The sequence below is a fragment of the Herpailurus yagouaroundi genome, unplaced genomic scaffold, assembly GCF_014898765.1.
Source record: "Herpailurus yagouaroundi ecotype Mexico unplaced genomic scaffold, PumYag 182, whole genome shotgun sequence".
Taxonomy (NCBI): Eukaryota; Metazoa; Chordata; class Mammalia; order Carnivora; family Felidae; genus Herpailurus; species Herpailurus yagouaroundi.
The window spans coordinates 34612848-34636468 of record NW_024412413.1 but is presented as its reverse complement, the minus strand read 5'-3'; the positions used below and the strand labels follow the sequence as shown (position 1 = coordinate 34636468).

General features: G+C 32.9%; 1 protein-coding gene across 4 annotated transcripts in view; it reads left to right on the top strand.

Moving 5' to 3' along the window:
* LRRIQ1 (leucine rich repeats and IQ motif containing 1) overlaps positions 1 to 23621 on the top strand; it is a 218929-nt gene that overhangs the window by 31447 nt on the left and 163861 nt on the right. For all 4 annotated transcript variants that reach the window (XM_040491296.1, XM_040491295.1, XM_040491294.1 and 1 more), the window contains exons 10-12: positions 855 to 1005; positions 19979 to 20172; positions 20697 to 20824. In XM_040491296.1, the coding sequence (XP_040347230.1) occupies positions 855 to 1005; positions 19979 to 20172; positions 20697 to 20824 (473 nt within the window). The remainder of the gene's footprint in view (positions 1 to 854; positions 1006 to 19978; positions 20173 to 20696; positions 20825 to 23621) is intronic.

The window sequence follows — 23621 nt, the reverse complement described above, 5'->3', positions numbered from 1 at the left end:
TGGATTTCTTATGCTTCTTATTAAGTTCACTCCATTAGACAAAGGCTTTATGCTCATAAATATTTTTGAGGGGGGATGCTATGAGACTACTCCCTTAAGATTCTTAAAAGCCCATTTATCCTTCTGTGGTCTTAAAAAATAGAATTGCTGGGGCACCTGGGTGGCTCAGTGGTTAAGCGTCTGACTTCGGCTCAGGTGATGATCTCACAGTTTGTGAGTTCGAGCCCCACATCAGGCTTATTACTGTCAGCATGGAGCCCGCTTTGGATCCTCTGTTATTGTCTCTCTCTCTCTCTGTCCCTCCTCTTCTCCCTCTTGTGCTCTCTTACAAAAAAAAAAAGAATTGCTGTTACATCCTAGACATGTGATCTTGACACTGAACCAGTATTATGTATTGCAGAGATATGTATGTGTAGTAAAAATATAAACGTACACATGAGATAACATACCTAACTCACAATATTGCTGTTCTTTGGAGAGGAACGGAGCAAAAGGCACTGAGGAAGGGAAGTGGGGAGATTTCAACTTGTTTCAGTCTTTAAAATGATAGTTTTAAAGGAACTATGACCAAGTGTTCACTTTTGTTCATTTAGATTGCTTGAAATATTTTGTTACATGATCGTCTGTATTCTGTATTTTGAAAGATTATTAATAAGTACAAAATTAGTTAATAATTTATTAGATTACTTACTATTTTCATCTAGATACCATAACATTCTACATATTTGTCTTAAAGTCAGAGATTTGGATGTATGCTTGGAGATCACATCTCACTCTTCCTCTTTTTGTAAGCCTTAAATGTTTCATTAGTAAGCCATTGAGATAAAACTAATTACATTTGTTCTTTGTTTTAGGAAAACCATATTGAGTCTATCAATTGTGAAAATTTGGAAAATCTCTGTGTTGTTCTTCTTAATAAAAATCAACTGACTTCTTTTCATGGTTTGGATGGCTGCACTAATATCCAAAATCTTGAACTTTCACATAATAAAATCACTCGAATTGGTAAGAGCAAGGGAATTTGAATATATTGGCATTTCTCATTATTACATTTTGTTTCATTTATTCCTTTTCAAGAACAGACCACCATCACTAATTTGCTTATTTTATTTGTGCCGTACTTACCTAATCTTTTATCCAGGTGCATGAAGGAAGTAAAATTATTTTTAAAATATATAAAGGGAATATGCTCCCACCACTGGTAAATGGCTAGTTATTAGTAGCTCCTTAAATTACTATATTCACTGACCTGTTCCTGTTTTTATAGCCAGTAGTGATCTGAGCTATACTACAGAATCTAATACCCTGGCTTGGTTCCATCATATGTTTATGGATCCTATGCTTTCTACACTTGGCAACTGTCAGTACTGTTCCCTAAAAATCCCTGTCATCACTCCTTTCCTTGCCTACATACCCTACTTGTACTAACCTTTCCTTTTTTAGATAAGGCTATCACCACATGAAAGAAAGAATTCATCAGTTTGCATCACCCTAATCTTTTCCATCCTTCCATCTGTCTATCTGTATCCCTTTTTATCTATGTCTGTTTCTACCCTCATACTTTATAATCCATATAATTCAGCAATGAAAATGTCTTTTCTTGTTTAAGGCCAGTCCTTCTATTTTCTAAGACTGTCAGTTTCCTTTGATACTTTATTCTATCATTTATCACCTGTCTTATGTCAAACACTTCCTTTTGCCATTCACTTCTACCATTGCCTCATTGCTCTTACCCTTGACTGTCAAGTTTTGTGAAAGTGTTCTGTTTGTGCTTTCACTTTTTACTATCCAACTTCCCTCCTCTTCCTACTGAAATTCAGCTTACGTCTAGACTGTTAACAGTGGGATCACTCTAAAATAAAAATCTCATTATACTTCTTAGTGCCTGGCTTAAAATTCTCTGTTCGTTTTTCACTTAACTTGTGAAATTCTCAAGGGCCTTGATAGGGACTTAAATAATGGTTAATGTATAATCAAGATTGCCAAAAAGTCAGGAACTTGATAAAAATTTTACTCTGGGGCACCTGGATGGCTCAGTTGGTTAAGCATCCCAATCGTGGCTTCAGCACAGGTCATGATCTCCTGGTTTGTGAGTTTGAGCCCCACGTTGAGCTCTGTGCTGTCAGTGTAGAGCCTGCTTGGGATTCTCTCTCTTTCCCTCTTTCTCTGACCCACTTGCTCACTCTCTCTTTCAAAATAAATACATAAACAAGTTAAAGAAAACTTTTTTACACTGGAATAATACTAATAGCTTAAATTTTTGGACCCCCAAAAGGTAGTCCTTTCCACCTTCTCCTTACTATAATCATTAGGAAATGTGATCTGGACTGAAATTTCAGCGAGTGGGATGGGAATAGATGGGGTAGTGGAAGAAAGCTCACTTTCCCATTTGATTCTATTTTATTTTTGATATGTGAAACAGACTACATTAGTCAAATTACATTAAAAAAAGGCATACTCAAAGAGATCATTCTTTTTTCCCTGTCTTTTCACTCTGTTGTCATATCTACTTTTTATATAGATATTTTGTATATATGCACATATAACATGTATATATGTATACAATGTATGTATATCACTTATGTGTATTTATGTATATGTGAATATACATTTACAACATATATCTAAGAGGTACATGTATACATGCTAATCCTTCACAAAAGAGAATATTTGGGGTGCCTGGGTGGCTCAGTTGGTTGAGTGTCCGATTCTTGATTTCAGCTCAGGTCATTATCCCACAGTTCTTGAGTTCTAGCCCCATATAGTATTCTGCGCTGACAGTGTGGAGACAGCTTGGGACTCTCTCTCTCTCTCCCTCTCTCTTTGCCCCTCCCCAGCTCTCACTTATGTGCACACACACACTCTCTCTCTCAAAATAAATAAATAAAACTTAAAAAAGTAAAGAACAAAAACAAAAATATAGAATATTTTAAGTACTGTCCATTATGTTTATTTTTTTCACTTAACAGCGTGTTATGGAGTTCATAGCATTCTTTTTTTCATAGTTTCATAGTATTCAGTTCTGTGGATGGATAAGGTTTTATTCCACTGGTTCCTGGTTGAGGGACATTGAGTGGTTTCTAATCTTACACATTTGCCATAATACCTAATTGGATACCTATATCATTTCATACTTTATCAGTTATATCTTTAGGTTAATGTTCTGCAATAAATATTGCTGATGCAAAGGACATCTGTAATTTAGGAAGATAGTGTCAGGAACATTCTATGGGTTTAATTCAATTATTTTTATTCTTTTTCACTCTTGTTAACATAAATGTTTTTTTAAGAAAGTTTATTTATTTGAGAGAGACAGAGACAGTGCAAGTGGGAGAGGAGCAGAGAAAGAGAAAGAGTAAGAGAGACAGGGAATCCCAGACAGGCCCCACACTGCCAGCACAAAGCTGGACACAGGACTCGAACTCACAAAACCGTGAGATCATAACCTGAGCCGGAACCAACAGTCAGATGCTTAACCAACCCAGCCACTCAGACAGCCCAGCGTAAATACTTGAAGTCTATACATTCTCCTGTGAGCACTGTTTAGTCCATAACCTCTGTGTTTTCATCAGTTCTACAATTTTATGACATATTTTGCCTTTTACCTAAGATTTAAAATTTCTATATGGTAAGACCATTTTGTGTTGTTGCTGTTATTCTTTTTAGTTTTATTGTATTATAGTGAGAGACTTATCTTTGTGCCACTTCTGCTTTTTGTAACTTACTGTGATTTTCTAATGTGTGGTCAATTTTCAGGAATGTTTCATGTGTACTTAAAAAGGAGGTCATTGTTTTTAGTTGGAGTATGGAGTTTACATTTTTATCTTTATGACCTACTTTAGTGATCATTTGTTGGAGATCTTCTATGTCTACTTGACCCATCATAGACTGAAGGAGTTGAGCTAGTATAAATATATTTGTTATTATTCAGTCTATTTACTTTTGTATATTCTTTGGTTTCTGTTTTATGAGTGTTGCTTCATGCTGTTTCACTGATATTCTTAACTGTGTTATCTTTATTGTGAATTTTAGCCTTGAAATTTATAAATTCCCTTCTTTTTCTCCTTAATGCTTTGAGACTAAACTTTACCTTGTCTAACAACATTTTATTTTTGTTTGTATTTGCCTACCTGGCCATAAAAAGCAAAACAAAACAAAACAAAACATCTCGAAGCACTTTGTTTTAGGTATGTACTTATATACAGCATAGATTTGGTTTCTATTTTTGGATCCAATTTTAAATTTATAGGACATGGCCATTTGCATTAGTAATTCATCGTAGACACTTGGTGTTAGCACTGTCATCACACTCAGGATGATGCTATCTCTTTCTGGGAGGAGGCCTTGTTGACAATACATGGGTTCTCCCACCACTGGAGCATTTCCATTTCTTACTTATCTATTCAGTTTCCATAGGATTCCCTCTGTACCAGTGTGGAGTAGGGTGGATTGTATTGGTTGTGGATGCTTACTACCCCACTTAGAAAAAAATCAGCTTGTAATTTCATCTCCCATTTACACTGGAAGCATAGGTTGGGGTATGTTTATTTAATTGTTGCTCATTATGGATTTCTGAAGGAGATACAGGGAGAGTTGGATCTAGGCAGTCACCTTCATCTTCCTTTTTTATTTTTAATATGGGAAAAATATAGTTGTTTTCAAAAAGCAAGCTTTTGCAGACATTTCAAGGCACACTTTTGAAAATATAATGCATAATATTCTTTAATGTGTTTATTTGCCTATGTGTCTGTGCTGCCTGCTTTGGGACTACTCATATTTTCTCCCATATGGAAATAGTGATACCTTTGATACAATTTTTATTTTAAAATTTTAGTTTACAAGACAGAAATAATTTTGTTGTTGCTGGAATGAAGGCAAGTGCATTGATAATATATGTTGCTATATTGGCACACCCTGAAGCAAGCTTAGCAAAAAAAAAAGGGCTGTTTGTGAGAGAGATGCTTTAACTCCCATTCACTTCATTTTCATTGCCAGCAGGGCTGTATGGGATTTCTTGTAACCAGTGGATTTCCTGGGATAGGATATCTGCGTGATTTATGTGGAAACTGCCATGGTATTAATTGATGTACTTGAGGTATCTTTATGTAGTACAGAGCAAACAAGGTAAAAGACATCTTTGCTGTCTGTTGGGCACAATGAAAACACTGTATTTATTGAGTGTGAGGAGAGTATACATGAAAAAGTAGATTTTTCTGAAGACCAGTTGGAGTCTGTTTTTCATCTTTAGGAACTGCTTACAGAGATTCTGGTTGAGCTAAGGGAAAAGCATAGATTTTGTCTTTCAATGATGTATTGATGCTAAGAACCCTTATGAAGGAGCACAAAGATAGATTTGTGTTTATAAGTTAATAGGTTACTATTCCATGCTATAATATTTCTTGAGGAGGTGAAATAAAATTGGAAGAAATACCATGTGTTCTACATCTGCAGTTTCAAGTATAATTTGTTCCTAATTTTTACTAAGCTGTAGTTGTTGCAGTAAATATGTAAGGTTAGCTCTAATTACTCCTTTTATTAGAAAACTTTAATGCACATTTTTATCTGACTTTCATTGCATTTAAGTGAATGAGAATAGGAACTCTCAATCTGCTTAAGGCAATTCATTTGAATGTTTTCCGTTCTAATTAAACTAATTACAGAAATGGAAACACAATGTAAAATATACTTTTTAAAAGTAGCAACCTAGGGGCGCCTGGGTGGTGCAGTCGGTTAAGCGTCCGACTTCAGCCAGGTCACGATCTCGCGGTCCGTGAGTTCGAGCCCCGCGTCAGGCTCTGGGCGGATGGCTTGGAGCCTGGAGCCTGTTTCCGATTCTGTGTCTCCCTCTCTCTCTGCCCCTCCCCCGTTCATGCTCTGTCTCTCTCTGTCCCAAAAATAAATAAACGTTTAAAAAAAAAATAAAAAATAAAAGTAGCAACCTAAAATGTAATTCTATAAATTCAAAGTTACAGAGTTAATAATATATTTTTGTTATTGCCATTAATGCTTAAACATATTGTGTGCCGTGAGTAATTTGAAAACGACCGTATACCATTTTTATGTTATTTTCTATAATTGGTTCTATTTTGGTAGCAAGGTTTTAAAAAATACTTATTTACTTCTGAGAGAGAGAGAGCAAGTGGGGAGGGGCAGAGAGAGAGGGAACTACAATCAAAGGAGGCTGGAGGCTCCAAGCTGTCGGCATAGAGCTGCTTGTGGGGCTCGAGCTCAGGAACTGTGAGGTCATGACCTGAGCCAAAGTTGGACAGTTGACTTACTGAGCTACCTAGGAACTCCAGCCAGTTTTTGATTATAGAATACTTTAACTCGATCTGGAATTATTTTTGCATATTTTGAATGTGCATAATAATTGTTTAAATTTATTAAGCTCGCTTTAGTTGCTGATTATAAATATGGATTTATTTTGAACAAACAAGAGATTTTATTATACTTTTTATTAGTCTAAAATATTTTATGTTTGAGGTCCCTGGGTGGCTCAGTCGATTACGCATCTGACTTAAGCTCTGGTCATAATCTCACGGTTTGTGGGTTCGAGCCCTGCATTGGGCTCTGTGCTGACAGCTCAGAGCCTGGAGCCTGCTTTGGATTCTGTGTCTCCCTCTCTCTTTCTGCCCCTCCCCTGCTTGTGCACACTCTCTAGCTCTCAAAAATAAATAAATAAACTTTAAAAAAAGAAAATATCTTGTTTTTTTTTTCCTGGAAACTTTTATTTTCCTGTATTATTTTTTTTTAACTGAATTTAATTTGGGTGATTTGCAGTTTAAATTTTAACATTTGTTACTATCTAATTATTCTATTTCATGCTTTCATTTGCCTGAAATTTCCCATAGGTAAATTTTAAGTAAAATTGATAAAACATTTTGTTTTCCAGAAGTAATGTGGAAAAACTTTCCTTGAAAGGATGTTGAATATCTGTGGGAAATTTTTCATATTTTGAGTTAGTATTTCTGACTTAATTTTTTAGTGAATAGCCAATAACAAATGAAAAATCAGTGATTTATAATTTATAATGTAGTTTTCTTTGTTTCTTCTACTTTTATGTTGAATTTTATTGACTTTCTAAGGGAAACATTCTGAAACTAAATTAATTTGAAACAATTCATGCTGTATGACAAAATTGTTTTACACATTTTATGTGTAAAAAAATATAATTTAATATGATAAACATAGTAATAGATACCTTTTTTAACCACCATATATTTATGTGCTCTATACATTTAACTCATTTGCTTTTCACATAAGTGCTATGAGTTAGTTACTATTAAATGTTCCTTTCCCCCCACCTCAGGTAACAATTGAGGCACAGAGAGGTGAAGTAAATTATCTAAGATCACACAGCTAGTATAAATATAGAAGTCGGATTTGAAAACTCAGCAGTCTATCCCTAGTATCTGATTTTTTAATTGCCTCATTCTACTGCCTCTCTAATAAATATGCATTTAACGTTTAAGATTATTAGTATTTTTTGGACTATATTAAAACTATGATGAAAAAGTAATGATATTAAGGTTCTTTGATTAATAAATTCATCAGCGAGCAAACTTACTGAGGACCTATGATGTGTGAGCACATTGCCAGGCACTGGAACACAGTAGTGGAAGATTGGTGAGGCTGCAGCAATAAGGAAAACAAATGAGTGTCCTGACTCTCACCAAGATTATCTAATGATATTTACATAGAGAGAGAGAGAGAGAGAGAAATGGGAATAAATTGCTATCTTTCATTTATTATTAATTAAACATGCAAATAAGTATGATGTTAATGTATAAAAGCAAATAATAATTTTTGTCTCCTCATTTCATGACGTTTCTATCTTTGCTATTTGAAGGAAACTTTAATCTGGAAAAAGTGTTTCTTTAATGCGAACAATTAATTTGTTAGTTTATATATTTCAGGTAACACATTCCTAGAAGATGTCACTGTAAGTAGATAGAAGTACTAGGAGAGTTTCTTCCCCGTGATGCTTTGTTTTCTGATAATACTGCTTTCTGGAAAAATGACACTAGTGTTATAAGTATGAAAGATACTGAAATCATGCAACATTTTTACATAAGCTTGATTACTGTCTTGGCTCCTGGAGGAAATGTGCCTGGCTTAATTCTTGCCCATGCTGTCTTTGGACAACAAGTGTTGTCTTTGGAACATTTGAAAAAAATAATGAAGTAAAATAAAATAAACCCTTGACATTTGCTTGTAGAAATGGTTTTTACTATTATATATTTAGTGAATTTTTTTATATTCCACTAGATGGTGCTAGCTTACCCTTCAGTTTTGAAATGCAACAATGCCTAGTACAAAGCTGAAAGGGATTTTACAGATCTGCCAGTTTAGGCTTCTTAAGTTTCCAGATGAAAAAACAGACCCACATAATTTTCATGTAAGTCCTAGCAGAGGTGAGGCTAGCATCCAAGTTTTCTGACTCCTGATTTAGCATTCCTGTTCTCACACAACATGTATGATCCTGAAGGAGTTGTGCATTGAAATTAAAAATGTTAAGTGCCATTCAGCATATTTGTATGTAACTATCAAACATAGCAATCACTGAGCAGCTAAAGAAGGTAGACCTTTACCAAACATTTATTTAGTGAAAACCTCCAGTGTAATTTAACATCTTTAGTTTGCTGTTCCTTACAGGAGAGGTTTATTCCCCCCAAGAGGCAGGAATGTTTTATTAGACCATTGGCTCATTTCTGTGGGAGAAATTCTTTGAAATAGATATTTGTAGCAAGTATGGCCAAATGCTAATTTTGCCATGGGCAAAGGCCTTTTGAGGGATAAACACATTTGACCTCAGTTCTATTTTGTGGGACCTAGGAAACTTTTAAAGAGTTAATAAAGATTACATTGAAGCAGTGGACTCAAGAATATTTAAGTGACACTTTATATTTATAGTTGTTATATTTACATCATGTGTAAGAGGCTCTTGAATAGTTTTGTGGCTACTGTTTTGTATTGTTTGGGATGGGGAGTGAAATAGAAACGTTGACTGGAAAAGAATCATTTTCTTTGGTATGTTGAGGAAGTAATGATATCCTAAGGTAAGGCTTGCTGCACGCCCCTTTTGTTCAGTTATTATCCTTCAATTGATAGAAAAGAAGTTGTAAGAATAAAGGAGGAAGAATGGCAAGTTATTGTGACTTATGTCCTGTCTAGATTCCCCGTTTTGAGCCAAATGTGTTGCCTGGGTCAAATTACTGATTAATCAATTGTATATAAACTTTTAAAAAGTGTGTGTTAATATCCGATTTCTTCATGGGTTAGCTCAAACATTTCTTTTTGAAGCCTTAATGGCCACCACAGTTATAGTTTTTTTTAAATCATTTTAAATGAGGATTATTGTTAGGAAGCCATAAAGTACCTCATATGTGAAAGTGTGCAAACTACTTTATGATACTGTTTTTAATCCTCCCAAGAACGTGAAATCACCCTCACTCCACAAATAAAGGAATAAAAACTCAGAGAAGTTAAGTAACTTGCTTATATAAATGTGGCTAGTTTTGGGATAGACCTGAAATTCATGGAGTGCCTACGACAGAGCGTATTCGGTTTTTATTACGCAGTAGTGCCTGTAATCCGCATGCACTGATCATGTCAGCATCGCCATAGAGAAAAAGTTATATATGTGACTCCCATGATGATTGTGCATTGTGGCTCTTTATTCTTAGAGCATTTTTTTTTATTGCTCTAAATATTCTTGAGGCCATGCTATTTGTTGTATATAAATTTGTAACTGTTATAAATTTCTTTTGAATTCACCAATTTTATCACTTTTAAATGTCCCTTTTCATCTGTAATAAAGCTTTCTGCCTTAGTCTTCTGTGTTTGATATACCCAAACTACCTTTCTTCTGGACTCTGGAATCTTTTATGCTCATAAAAACTATTGAGTACCCACCTCAAACAGGTTATATCAGTATTTACTGTATAGAAAAAAATGAGGAAAATTGTTGTTTTTATTTATTAATTCATTCAGAGATTAAGATAATAAAGCTTTCCCATTAGTAACAGTTTTTAAATAATAAATGTATTTTTCAACAAAAAGATATGGTGAGAAGAGGGTTATTGTTACACATATTTGCAAATCGCTTTAATGTCTAGCTTAACACAAGACAGCTGGATTTCCGTATTTCCTTCTGCATTTAATTTGCTACAATATCACACCTCATGTAGCCTCTGGAAAACTCCACTGTAAGCTCTTGAGCAAATGAGAGTGAAAAGGCAAAAAACATCTTAGAATTATTATGAAATAGTTTTGACTCCACAGAACCTTTAAAAGCGTCTGTACGAGGGAGATCTCTGGACCACACTTTGAGAATCACTGGTGTAGTGTGTATAGAACATAATTTTTTCTACCCTTTTACTTACAATATTTCTGCAAGTTCTATTTTTGAGATGTCTGTTGTATGTAATGTGAAAATGTGTTGCTTTCGTTACTGTTTTCTGTAGGCTTCCTGACAAATTCCAGCTTTGTTTCCAGCCTTAGTTTCCAGCTTAGTTAGCCTTTAATAACTAAGGTTAATTAATAATTAAGTGCAATTATTGATATATTTGAGCTTAAATCCACTATCATACTATTTGATTCTATTTGTTCCTCCTGTTGCGTTTTCCTCTTTTCTTGCCTCTTTTTGTTTTAGTTGAGGTTTTAAATTATTTCATTTTTCCTTTCTATTATAAGTTCACATTATTTTACTATTCTTTTGTTTTATTATAGATACAGCATGCCTTCTTGATTTACCAAATCTGAATTTATGTGGTACTTTTTCAAAGCAGTACTAGAGTCTTAGAAAATTGACACTTTATTTACTTGCTCCCAAATTAATATACTACCGTTGTCATGCATTTTAATTGTATGTGTGTATTTAGAATGACTTAAGACAGTATAAGTTTATAATATCAATACTATTTGGATTCACCCACTTTTTAAAAACCTTCCCTTTGTTTTTTTATTTCTTTGTGTGTGTGTGTGTGTGTGTGTGTGTGTGTTTAAAGTATTTTCTTTTTTAAAAAATTGAGATATAATTGATATATAACATTGGGGTGCCTGGGTGTTTCAGTTGGTTGAGTGTCTGACTCTTGATTTCGGCTCAGGTCAGATCATAATCCCACAGTCCTGGGATGGAGCCCCTGCATTGAGGTCTGCATTGAGCATGGAGCCTATTTAAGATTGTCTCTCTCTTTCCCTCTGCTCCTTTACCCCACTTGCACACACACTCTCTCTCATAAAAAATTGGTATATAACATTATATTTGTTTCAGATGCACAACATAATTTGATTTTTATATACACTACAAGTGATTACTACAGCACATCTAGTTACCATCCGTCATTATACAATTGACTCCCTTTATTCAATTTGCACTCCCCTTTCTCTCTGATAGCCACTCATCTGTTCTCTGTGTATGGGAGTTTCGTTTTGGTTTGTTCGATTTTTTTAGACTCCACATATGAGAGAGGTCATATGACATTTGTCTTTTTCCAACTTACTCCACTTAGCATAATGCCCTTGAGATCCATCCATGCTGTCACAAATGACAAGATTTCATTCTTTTTCAACTTTAATTAATTAATTAATTAATTTACTTATTTATTTTTATTGTATATATCTGTATATCACAATTATTTTATCCATTCACCATCAGTGGGCACTTAGATTGTATCCATATCTTTGCTATTGTAATGATACTGTAACGAACATGAGGGTGCATATATCTTTTCAACTTAGTGGGGTTTTTTCTTTAAATAAATACCCGAAGTAGAATTGCTAGATCATAAGGTAGTTCTATTTTTAACTTTTTGATGGAAACTTCGTACCGTTTTCCATAGTAGCTGCACCAGTTCACATTCACACGTTTACAGTGTGAGAGGATTCCGTTCCCTTCTCTCCACATCCTTGCAGTACGTGTTATTTCTTGTCTTTTTGGTAATAGTTATTTTAACAGATGTGAGGTGAGATCCCTTTGTGTTTGATTTGCATTTCCCTGATGACTAATGATGTGGAGCATCTTTTCATGTGTCTGTTAGCCATCTATATGTTGTCTTTGGAAAAAAATATCTATTCAGATCTGCCCATTTTTAATCAGAATTTTTTGTTTGTTTGTTTTTTGCTATTGAGTTGTGTGAATTCTTTATTTTGGGTATTAGACCCTTATCAGATATATGATTGGCAAATATTTTATCCCATTCAGTAGGTTGCCTTTTCATTTTGTTCATGGTTTCCTTTGCTGTGCAGAAGCTTGTAGTTTGATATAGTCCCACTTGTTTATTTTGTTTTGGTGCTTTTTCTTTTGGTGTCAGATTTAAAAATTTATTGCCAAGACCTCCTATGTCAAGGATTTAACACCTATGTTTTCTTCTAGGGGTTTTATAGTTTTATGGTTTCAGGTCTTACATTCAAGGCTTCAATCCATTTTGAGTTGATTTTTGTGCATGGTGTAAGACTGTGGCACGCTTCATTTTTTGCACATGGTTGTCTAGATTTCCCAAAACTATTTATTGAAGAGACTGCCCTTACCTTGTTGTATAATCTTGGCTCCTTTGTCATTAACTAATTGGCATATGTGTGTGGGTTTATTTCTGGGGTCTCTGTTCTGTTCCCCTGATGTATGTGTCTGTTTTTATGCCAGTACCATCGTGTTTTGATTACTATTGCTTTGATATATAGTTTGAAGTCAAGGAGTGTGATATCTCCAATTTTGTTTTTTTCTCAAAAGTGCTTTGGCTATTCAAGGTCTTTTGTGGTTCCATACAATTTTCAGAATTATTTGTCCTATTTCTGTGAAAAATGTCACTGGGATTTTGATAGGAATTGCATCGGCTGTGTGGATTGCTTTGGATATTGTTATATTTTAACAATATACATTTTTTCAATCCATGAGCTCAGAATGTCTTTTCATTTATTTGTGACTTCCTCACTTCCTTTTATTAGTGTCTTATAGTTTCCAATATACAGGTCTTTCACCTTCTTGGTTAAATTTATTCTTAGGTATTTTATTTTATTTTTGGTGCAATTATAAATGGGATAATTTTCATATATGCATTATTAGTATATAGAAATGCCACAGATTTCTATACATTGATTTTGTATCTTGCTACTTTACTCATTATTCATTTATGCTAGTAGTTTGGTGGATGGAGTCTTTAGGGTCCTCTCTATATATTGTGCCATGTCTTCTGCATATAGTGATAGTGTTGCTTCCTTTCCAATTTGGATGCCATTTATTTATTTTCTTGCCTAGTTGTTCTGTCTTTCCATATTGTTTTCTGCCTTTAAAAAAATCACTACTGCAATATTGTTTTGTAATTTACTCTATTCACTTCACAATAAAGTGTTAACGTTTTTACATGCTATAATTTTTAAAAAAATGTGGTTGAAGGGATCCAGTAAGATATTTTAGCAGAGATTCTGCCTTTATTATTTTTCTATTTCTGTGTGGACACAGCACAGGGCTGATACTAGTAAAACAAGTCCCTGATGAATTTTATATTACAAGGAAAGCCATTTTTGAAAAAGTAGGTTTTGATATTTGTAGTAGAAATATGGGGAAAATAAATGATTTATATATGTGTGTTAATATATGATACTCTATGCTTCTTATTTCAAAAAATTAGAAAAAAAATACCATATACTACTTATCAAGAAAATAAAACTGTGATAAGCATAGCTGACACCTAAATAGAAATCACAAACTCTTTGAGGAATAACAAATACAAAATGGTAAACAGAATGTCTTTCTATATATAGGAGGCATTTATATGAAAGAAAAAAGTAATTGAAATAGGAAATCACTTGAAATGAATATGGTAACTCTTCAGCCAATCATGCTTAATTTTTCTATATGAATAAGTATACTTAGGGTAAAGTTAAATTTAAAAAGTTTAGGTAGTTAATTAAGTAAAGTTTAATTAAATGGTAGAAAAAGTTTAATATCTGTGATTATTATACTATACTTAAAGAGATGAGCTCTAGGCATATATTTTATATTAATATTAAAGAAAGTCAACATATTAGTGCTGCTTTTGAGATAATGCAGACATAACTTTAACCACTACTGAGTTGAATACCAATATGAGTTTTTAAAAAGTACCATGATTGTAAAGTAAAGCAATCATTAAAATATATTAATGTATACAAAATAATTTTATGATGAACAACAAAAAAGTCATCCCTATATGAATTACTGGTTGGGAACATTCCCTTTTAGTCAATTTTTCTACAGTTTCCTAAGATAGGACATATTTAAAAACTCACAAAAGCATTATTAAACAACAGAGCAGGAAAATATATGAAAATGTTTTGTCTTCGAAATTTTGAAGTGGCTTCCTCATGCTAAAGATGATAAAATTATTGGGGCACCTGAGTACCTCAGTCAGTTAAGCGTCTGACTTCGGCTCAGGTCATGATCTCATAGTTCATGAGTTCGAGCCCCACGTCGGGCTCTGTGCTGACAGCTCAGCACCTGGAGCCTGCTTCAGATTCTGTGTCTCCCTCTCTCTCTGCCCTTCCCCTCTTTACACTCTGTATCTCCCTCTCAAAAATAAATGAACATTAAAAATAAATAAATAAAACCTTTAAAAAAAAGATGATAATATTATCTCATTCATACCTCCATCTCCCCCTTCCAGTTTTGTCAGTTATAATACCTTTTTTGTTGTTCAGTAAATTATGAAAACATGTGCTTTTAATTTATCTAGTTTAGGCAATATTAACTCTTTAAGAAAATGAAATAAGTTAGAATATTTATTCTTTTCACCTCACAATTTTTATTACTCACATCAGGAGTTATGATTCTACATATATATCCGTTAGCAACATTAGATCTGTATGATGGTCAATACCAGTTCTTTTGACAACTACTCCTTTCATCCTCTGCTTGTCTGGATTATCCAGTTCATTAGCTCTTTTTAAATCTTATTTTTCAAAGAAAGATGTGTCCTATAATTCCCGAATTCTGTCACATTTGAGACTGTCAATTGCCTTCATTCTTGAATGAGATTAAAGCTGTGCTTTAAACTCATATTTTAGGGGTGCCTGGGTAGCTCAGTTGGTTAACCTTCAAACTTCAGCTTAGGTCATGATTTCAAGTTTTGTGAGTTTGAGCCCCGCGTCGGGCTCTGTGCTGACAGCTCAGAGCCTGGAGCCTGCTTCGGATTCTGAGTCTCCCTCTCTCTCATTCCCTCCTCTGCTCATGCTGTTTCTCTCTCACAATAAATAAATAAACATTAAAGAAAAATAAACTCATACTTTATTATGCAAGTAACACTTTCACTTGGTGCTGTGTGACAATACATGATATTGTGTGTTGCTATTGCAAGTGAGAGGCCAACTTGATTTTCTACCCTCATAACTGATTTTTGTGTAGATACCTGAATAACATTTCCTTGTCCTTGATTCATAACTGAACCAAGAAACATAGTCAAGAAATCCACATAAATTTGTTTGGAACACAATGTCCCTTTCAAACTACAGACTAAGTTATTATATTGTTTTTGGAAAATTTTGGTTTTTATATATTTGAAAACTTTTTGTCTTGGTTCTATTTTTCAATCATAGATGATTCATATGTTGGTTGAGTTTATCTGTCTTTCATGTCTATTATTATTTAATCTAATCTATGTCTTTATTTTCAGCTTCTTCATATTTTATTCTTCATGTGATGATCTCTCTCTTTTTTTTTTTTTTTTTTTTTTTTTTTGTGGGCAATTCAAGCTTTAGTTCTCTGTTCTGTAGAATGTTGTTCCTAAAGTATTTACTAGTTCTGTCATGGTGTTATTTTGGTCCACTTGTGTACCCATCTGTTATTTTAATATCTTTGAATTCTTGTTACATTAAGTTTCTTTAACTGTCCTTCTACCACCCCAAGGATTTTCAACATATTTTCTTCTTTCTCATATTTTCTTCAGAATGTAATCCTTACTGTATTAGTTGTATGTTGTTGTGAAGGGAAGTACCCTAAAAGAGCAATATAAAACCACACACACTTATTACTTCATATTTTCTGTGGATCAAGAATCTGGGAGTGGCTTAACTGGGTAGTTCTGTCTCAGGATCTCTCAAGAGGTTGCTGTCAAGCTGCCAACCAGAACTGCTGTCATCTCAAGGCTCAATGAGGCTGAAAGATCTTCTGAGCTCATGCACTTGTTTGTTGGCATGCCTCAGTTCCACATAATTCACAGATTTTTTAAAAATGATTTCCTTTTTTTTGTCATTAAACTAAGTTTTAGGCTATATATATGCATATATATACACATATGCATAACACATATATATACATATATATACGTATATATACACATATGTATATATATATTCATATACGCATCCTCCCTCACAGTTATATTTAGGCCAGTGCTATAGAGATCTTACCCAGTCTCTGTCTACTGTTTCATTGCATTTCCTTTAAAACTTTTATCTTAAAGTCGAAGAGGTATGTCCTCTTATCTAAGTACAGAGTTCCCCTGTTTGGCTCTATAGCAAGCCCTTTTAATGAATAGCAGATCAGGTTTTCCAAGGTTTTCTTCAGTTAAACAATCATTGTTGGTAGTGGTGGTAGTCAGGATTAAATACAAAGTAACAGTTCTATTCAATACTTGCTCTGAGTTTTTTCCCCCAAATAGATTGTTTTTAAATCTGTTATGCAAGAAGTGCATTCTCATTTAAGCATTTTTTAAAAATAGAGAATTATATAATGTAAGCAATAAAACATTCTCTGTTTAAGCCTTCTTTTTTTTTTTTATTTTGTAAGAGTAACCATGGCTCATAATTGTTTATGAATCAATTAAGATATTTTTGCAATACCAATATAGATGTATAGATTTAAATTCCAATATACTCACTCAAATGGCTAAAAGCCTATGTATACAAATTAGGTTTTACATATAGTAATAGATCATGGACATCCTTCTATGTCAGACTACTTCATATTGAAGATTAGGTGTATTCATTTTTAGATACCCCATAATTTATTTAACTATTCCCTTACTGATAGACATTTAACTTATCTCCATTTCTTTGTTTTAAATAGTATGGAAAGGAGTTTCTCTACATTTTACTTTGTAGTTGTGTGTGTATTACTATGTAATGGATTCATAGAAGTGCAAATGCTCTGTCAAATATTCCTCGGTATTGGAGGCGTGAAATCATGGTAATTCCACTAGATTGGAATCTCAAACAGATTATTGAATGGACTCATTATACCTTCTTTGTGTACTGGCTAAAAATCATGGTGTCTTAATGTTTGAAATTAGTTGGTGGGCATTACTTAATTCTTCCTAGCCTAACATATTCACACTCTCATATTGCTTTTTACATATACAGACAGCCCTAAGGTGGAAGTGCGTGTAGCATGTTTGAGGAACAGCAATGAGGTTAACATGGTAGAATGAACCAAGATAATGGGATAGTAGTAGAGGATGAGTTCAAATATAGGGTTTTGTGGGCCATTTTGAGCACTTTAGATGACCTTCTCTCCATAATCAAGTATCAAAAAAAACGGTCTATACTCCTTGCCCCCACTTCTACTGCACTGTGACTTCCATCTTGATTATGTTATTGTTGCCTCTAACAAAAGTCTTTAGCTACTTCATGACTGCCAAGACAGTGGCCTCTCCATACTCCTGTTCACACTATTGGCCATATATAATTTACTGTGAATAAAAATGCCTTTCATAATTGTAAAATGTATATTATTTTATTTTTTATTTTTAGTAACCACTGTCATCATCACAGAATTCCGTTTGCTTTTTCCTCTTGTTCTTTCCCAATTATTCTGCTGCTTGGTCTGCTATTTCCTATTTCTTTTAGGCTGCTTCTGCCAAATCCTTTAGCTTTACTCAGTGTATGACTAATGTTTCATTCTTGGTTCTCTTCTTGTGTGACCTTTGAAAAGTTTTACAAATGCATTCCCAACTCTAAATGATTTAATGGAAGATTCTATTTCTGAATAGCTCTGAAAAGCTTAAGAGCAATGTGCGTGGCTTTTAAAAATATTAAGCTTATGGAAGTAGATTGCTTAACATGTGTAAATGTTTGATAAAGGAAATTTTATTTTACACAATTACAAATTTTTATTAGCATTTCCTTCTGCCTTGAATACCTTTAAACTACTTCAGTGGGTTTACTGATATTCTTTAGAAGTGATCATAAGAAATACTAAATTCCAAAGTATTTTCTATTTCAGCAAACTTTAAATTACATTTTAACGAATATATAATTATTAGAATATGTAATATGCTATTTCTAATACCTTAGAATTAATAATATATAATTGGTCTGTTATTTAAATGGTTAGTCATTTCTTATAGGGCAGAACAATTCACTCCTTGAACAACAACAGATGACAATTTTTCTAAGTTATGCTTGCTATTTTACATTACAAGAAAATACCAGTACATATAATCCTAGATAAGCAGTTAAAAATGCAAGATTACTGCCTACATTTAAATTTCATTCTCTCTCTTCTATAGGTCTTCGATGCATTTTCCTGCTTTTCTTAGATATTATAAAATTTATTTATCATTATAAGAAAATTTACTCTTTAGCATAAAAACATATTACTTTTCATAAGAAATAATCATGCATAATATCAAATTATTTTGACCCAAACTATTAGAAATACTTAAATTTTGATATATAGTTTTTCTTAAAATATATCTCTGAAATATTTGTATATTTATCATAATTCTGAATTTTATATATTACATATTGATATTAGATATATTTTTAAAATATGATACAGACTAAGCTTTCTTGTGAAATCTTGGTAATGTTACTTGATTTTTCCTTTTATTTCTCCATTTTGATATAAGCAGTCTTTCTGCCCTTTCTTTCTATAAATTACAAGGTATAATCAGAAGAACAAACCTTGAGTTAATGCTTTAAATGTCTCCAGGATAAATTTATTACATAAATTCCAGATATATTTTTATACATAATGATGTTTCTTTCAAGATTACCTTTCAGTTTATTATCAAATAAATTTTTTTTGGTTGAAAACTCATGCCTAATCCAACATTTAATTAAAAAAAATATTTTGGGGTTTGACAAGAAAATCACAATGAAGCTTGATTCTCCAAAGTTTAGCCTCAATGACTCCCATATGTGTAATACTCACTGAAGACATTCTGCTTAACTGTACTTATTTTAGACCATAAGCCATACTTCCAGTTTTTAAAACTGCCTATTTCATATAATAGTGTGATGCATAGAGAGATCATATATAGTTCAATATTCAATGTAAATAACATTTTCTAGATTTTTAATATCTTCCATGAAACTTTTACAGACTTCCTCAGTGTTTCTTTCCAATCCTAATTCCTGATGACTTACTTGAACAACGTTCTCAGTTTTTTCCTTAGGAGCACTGAGCTGTAGTCTAAGGCTCCTTTGGTATTTTTCATATAGTATCATATTAGTTTGAGCTCTATCTGGGTTAAAAGCGGACCACTTGTGACAATGTTGAAATACCTGAAGAGTATGTTAATATTTCATTGTTGTTAATATGGTTGCACCTACATTATTTGGGAATCTAATATAGATATGTCAATGGTAGGAAAATGGCATTCCAATGTTATATATTCAGACTTAAGTAAGGATTCAAACTTTAAAGACCCTGAAATTGAGTTAAAAACTATTTAAAAAAAAACAAGTCCTTTTATCTCTCCCTTGTTCAATTGTCATTTGAAAATAAAATTTTCAGTGTCAATGTATACTTTTTAGTATTTTGTTCAATTTTAAATTGGCACACAACTATGTCATTCAAAAATATCTCTCCTGGGTACAAGTTTAAAAAATAATACATTTTACACTTACACACATTTCATAGGAATATGGACTAAGTCTTCACTTGTAACTAGAAATATTGGGAAATATAAAGATGCAATTATTTAGAAAAATATGGAAGCTCTCCTTTCAATTCTGGAAGAATGTACAATGCAAGTGATCTTGGAAAATTTTCTTTCAGGTGGTTTAGAATCTTTGAAAAATCTTCAGCAACTAATTGTGGACCACAATCAGTTAATTAACACAAAAGGCCTTTGTGATACTCCTACCATTATATACCTGGATTGCTCACATAATCATCTTACTAAAGTTGAAGGTATTGAAAAGTGTGGATTACTCCAAATACTGAAGTTACAGGGAAATTATCTAAGTGAGGTAATTGCTTTGAATTATTGGTTTCTGTGATTAATGCAACATTTTCCTTTTAATAGAAATATCAACTGTACATTTAAAAGCAAGTTTGATTAATTTTTCTTTATTTTTTTGCCTATTATTGATATGTGATTTCCAGTTTACTTAAAACTGTTACATACTTCTCTCTATTTAAAAAAAAATGTTCAACATAGAATATTTTATAAAGAAATCTAATTTAACATAAGTTTTTCAGAACACTAAAATAAATAGTAACTACTCAGTTAAAATATAACTATATAAATGGGGCCAATTTATCAAGAAATTCTAATTAAAATTTATGATGAGATAACTTGTGTAAAAAATCAAATTCTAATTATGAAGTTAATTCTTATACATTTAATTCATCCTAAAATTCTTATAACATTATACTCTGAATTTAACAGAATATGTCTGTTGTTAGTTTTAGTAGGTTTTATGTTTTTGAATTTTGTTGAATGACAAAATATTTTGCTGAATATTAGCTAATGACCCAAATTTAAATATAGCTTCCATCCTTGGAGAATCATGTTCTACTAAGAGAATTGCACTTGGATGATAATAGCATTTCAACTGTGGAAGCACTTTCTTCATATTGGTTGCCTTTACTACAAAACCTGACTATCTCTCAAAACAGGTAAAAACAAACTGCTTAAGCACTAAATGCATTGAATGATTAAAGTAAATGCTTGATCTTCATAACAAGTAGAAAAGTTGTTAGTTTTTCCCAGCAATTTAGTGGAAGTGCATCACAATAAATTAATATATATGTTAGAAATATAACCTTAATGGATTTGAAAAAGTAGTGTATTGCCATACCCTTGAATTTTAGTAGAATTTTAATTGCCACTTATCCTACTCATTTTATTTCTTCTGAAAGACCTACTTGTAGAAATCTCCCAGAGCAGGTTTGTTTATATTTGTAAAGAATATAGTCCTTGGAAAATGCAGGAGGTAGTTAATTTAATTCAGAAGGATGTCTCATTCTCTCAAGTGGTACTTATTAAGTCCTGGAAGAATGATTTTTAATCTGCTCTCAACTTGCATGTCTTTTTGTAACTGTTAAGATTGATTTAAATTCGATTTCCCTAAGGATATAAAGTAACACTTAAAAAAATACCTTAACATTAAATCGAGATGGGTACCTGACACAGAAGATCCATTTGAAACCACCAAACATCTGGATCTTTGCAGGGAAAAACTGTCTAAAACCAAAACAGGAGTACAATATGCGTATGTCTCCTTCTGCTTAATATTTCATTGAGACCTATTCACTCTAATATGATTAATTTGTTCATCAAAGTCACATGGAGTAGGGGATAGAAACCACCTTTAACAAGAAATTGCTTTTTTGAGGTATACAATTCTTGAGGAACAAGTGAACAAGTACAGCCTGATTTTAATACATATATATTTTTCTCCTAAAAGAATCATCAAATATTCTCACATTCTCTGCCACAGAAGTGCTCATCCTTTGAGCATGTATGTCCCAAATGATTTAACATATACCTATTAAACTGTTCCACTGTTTGGTAAAGCAAAAACTGAATCTGTATTCAAAAATTCCCTCAAATTATTTTAATCAGCTCTATTCTATGAAAGTTGACTTGGTTTTAAGAGGACATTTATGGTAGAGCCAGCTCTATTAGACAACATTGTTTAAGTAATGTGGGCCATCCACAAACTCACTGGATCTCTTCACAATATTTTCCAGGTAAGAAACACAATTTCAATGGAAATGCTCAGCTGTGCTTTAGACATATGCAATAAATCACTCAGTAATTGACATACCTCACACATCTTATAGAAGTGGACCTTAAACCACATCAATGAGCAAAATAATATTTAATGAGTTTAAAAATTTTTTTCAACATTTTTTATTTATTTTATTTATTTATTTATTTTGTTCATGCTCTGAAAGAGACAGAGCATGAACGCGGGAGGGGCAGAGAGAGAGGGAGACACAGAATCGGAAACAGGCTCCAGGCTCTGAGCCATCAGCCCAGAGCCTGACGGGGGCTCGAACTCACGAACCGCGAGATCGTGACCTGGCTGAAGTCGGACGCTTAACCGACTGCGCCACCCAGGCGCCCCTATATTTAATGAGTTTAAAAAATATTCGAGTCAATAACCTTTTTTGAGAAATAATGCCTTTAATTTTTTTGGACAATTTAGATTATCAAAGAAATCTTTCTGATAGACTTTTGACCTATCAATCTGCTATTACTAGGAATTATATAAACTTGATCACTAGATGTTTTTTAGAATTGATAATAATAATTGGGATACTTAATCCAAATAATCCTTATTTATAAATTTATTTGCTTAACCTTATAACATTTGGTGGTGGTGTTTGCTATTCTGGGGGACACAGAACTGAGTAATATATGTTCTTAGCATCAAAAAACTCTTAACAATAAAAGAACTTAATCTTTTGAACTTAACTATATAAAAATAAGTAAATTTATTATATAAATATGTTCTTTCGAATTTTTTAATACTGTCACATATTTGAATATATTCTTTATGACTCTCTCAAAGTTCTTTGCACATTTCATCTACCATTTCTGAAAGGACAAAGGGAAAAGGCCTAAAGACATCAGGGATGTGACTGACAGAAATGGACTCAAGGGCAGCCGATCTGGGTTTGAATTCTGAACCTACAACTTACCTGTCAGTTGACCTTGAGCAATTCTCTTCTTACTGCCTGAGCCTGAGTTTTTTTACATATAAAAGAGGTAGTAATACCTACCTTACCTGTTTCATGGGATTCTAATGATGATCTAAAAGGAAAATGTATGTCAATATATTTTGCAAATCTGAGAAGAGTTTCATAAATGCGATATTTGGATTTGTGATTGGTGTGTCTTTTAAATTGTAAATATTTTTCTCTTAATTTTTGATATTTTCACCACAAGGAAGAAATTATGTGTCCATATGCTTTTCCCCCCCCAACAAATGAAATACAATAAGGAATGATACTTAGTACATATTGTTTGAAATACATGTTTCATCTTGACTTCTGTTTTAAATTTTCATTAGAACTTATGACTGTTTTAAGTTTGACTCAGCGGAGTCCTAACTGGAAGACTCCCGGCTTCATAAGTCTTTCTACTTCCAGTGAGACTCTAAGTAGGAGCAGAAAGTGGAAACTATTACCCATTGGCTGCTCATTGTACAAATCTTTTGCTTTTTGTCGTCTTTGAAATTTATATCTTTTTTATGCCCAGGGCTAATGTGACAAGGTCAAATGGTATTAGGTTTTCACTAATGTCCTTTGTCTTTCTGGTTTGAATTTTCTTGGAAAAAATATACACAGAATGTCAGTAAAAGGAAAAGTTCTAGAAGTTTGAAAAAAGAATTCCACTATTAGGTTTCTACCATCCTAATGAATAGTCATAAAGGTGAATGAATAATCAGTTTTCTTGATTAAA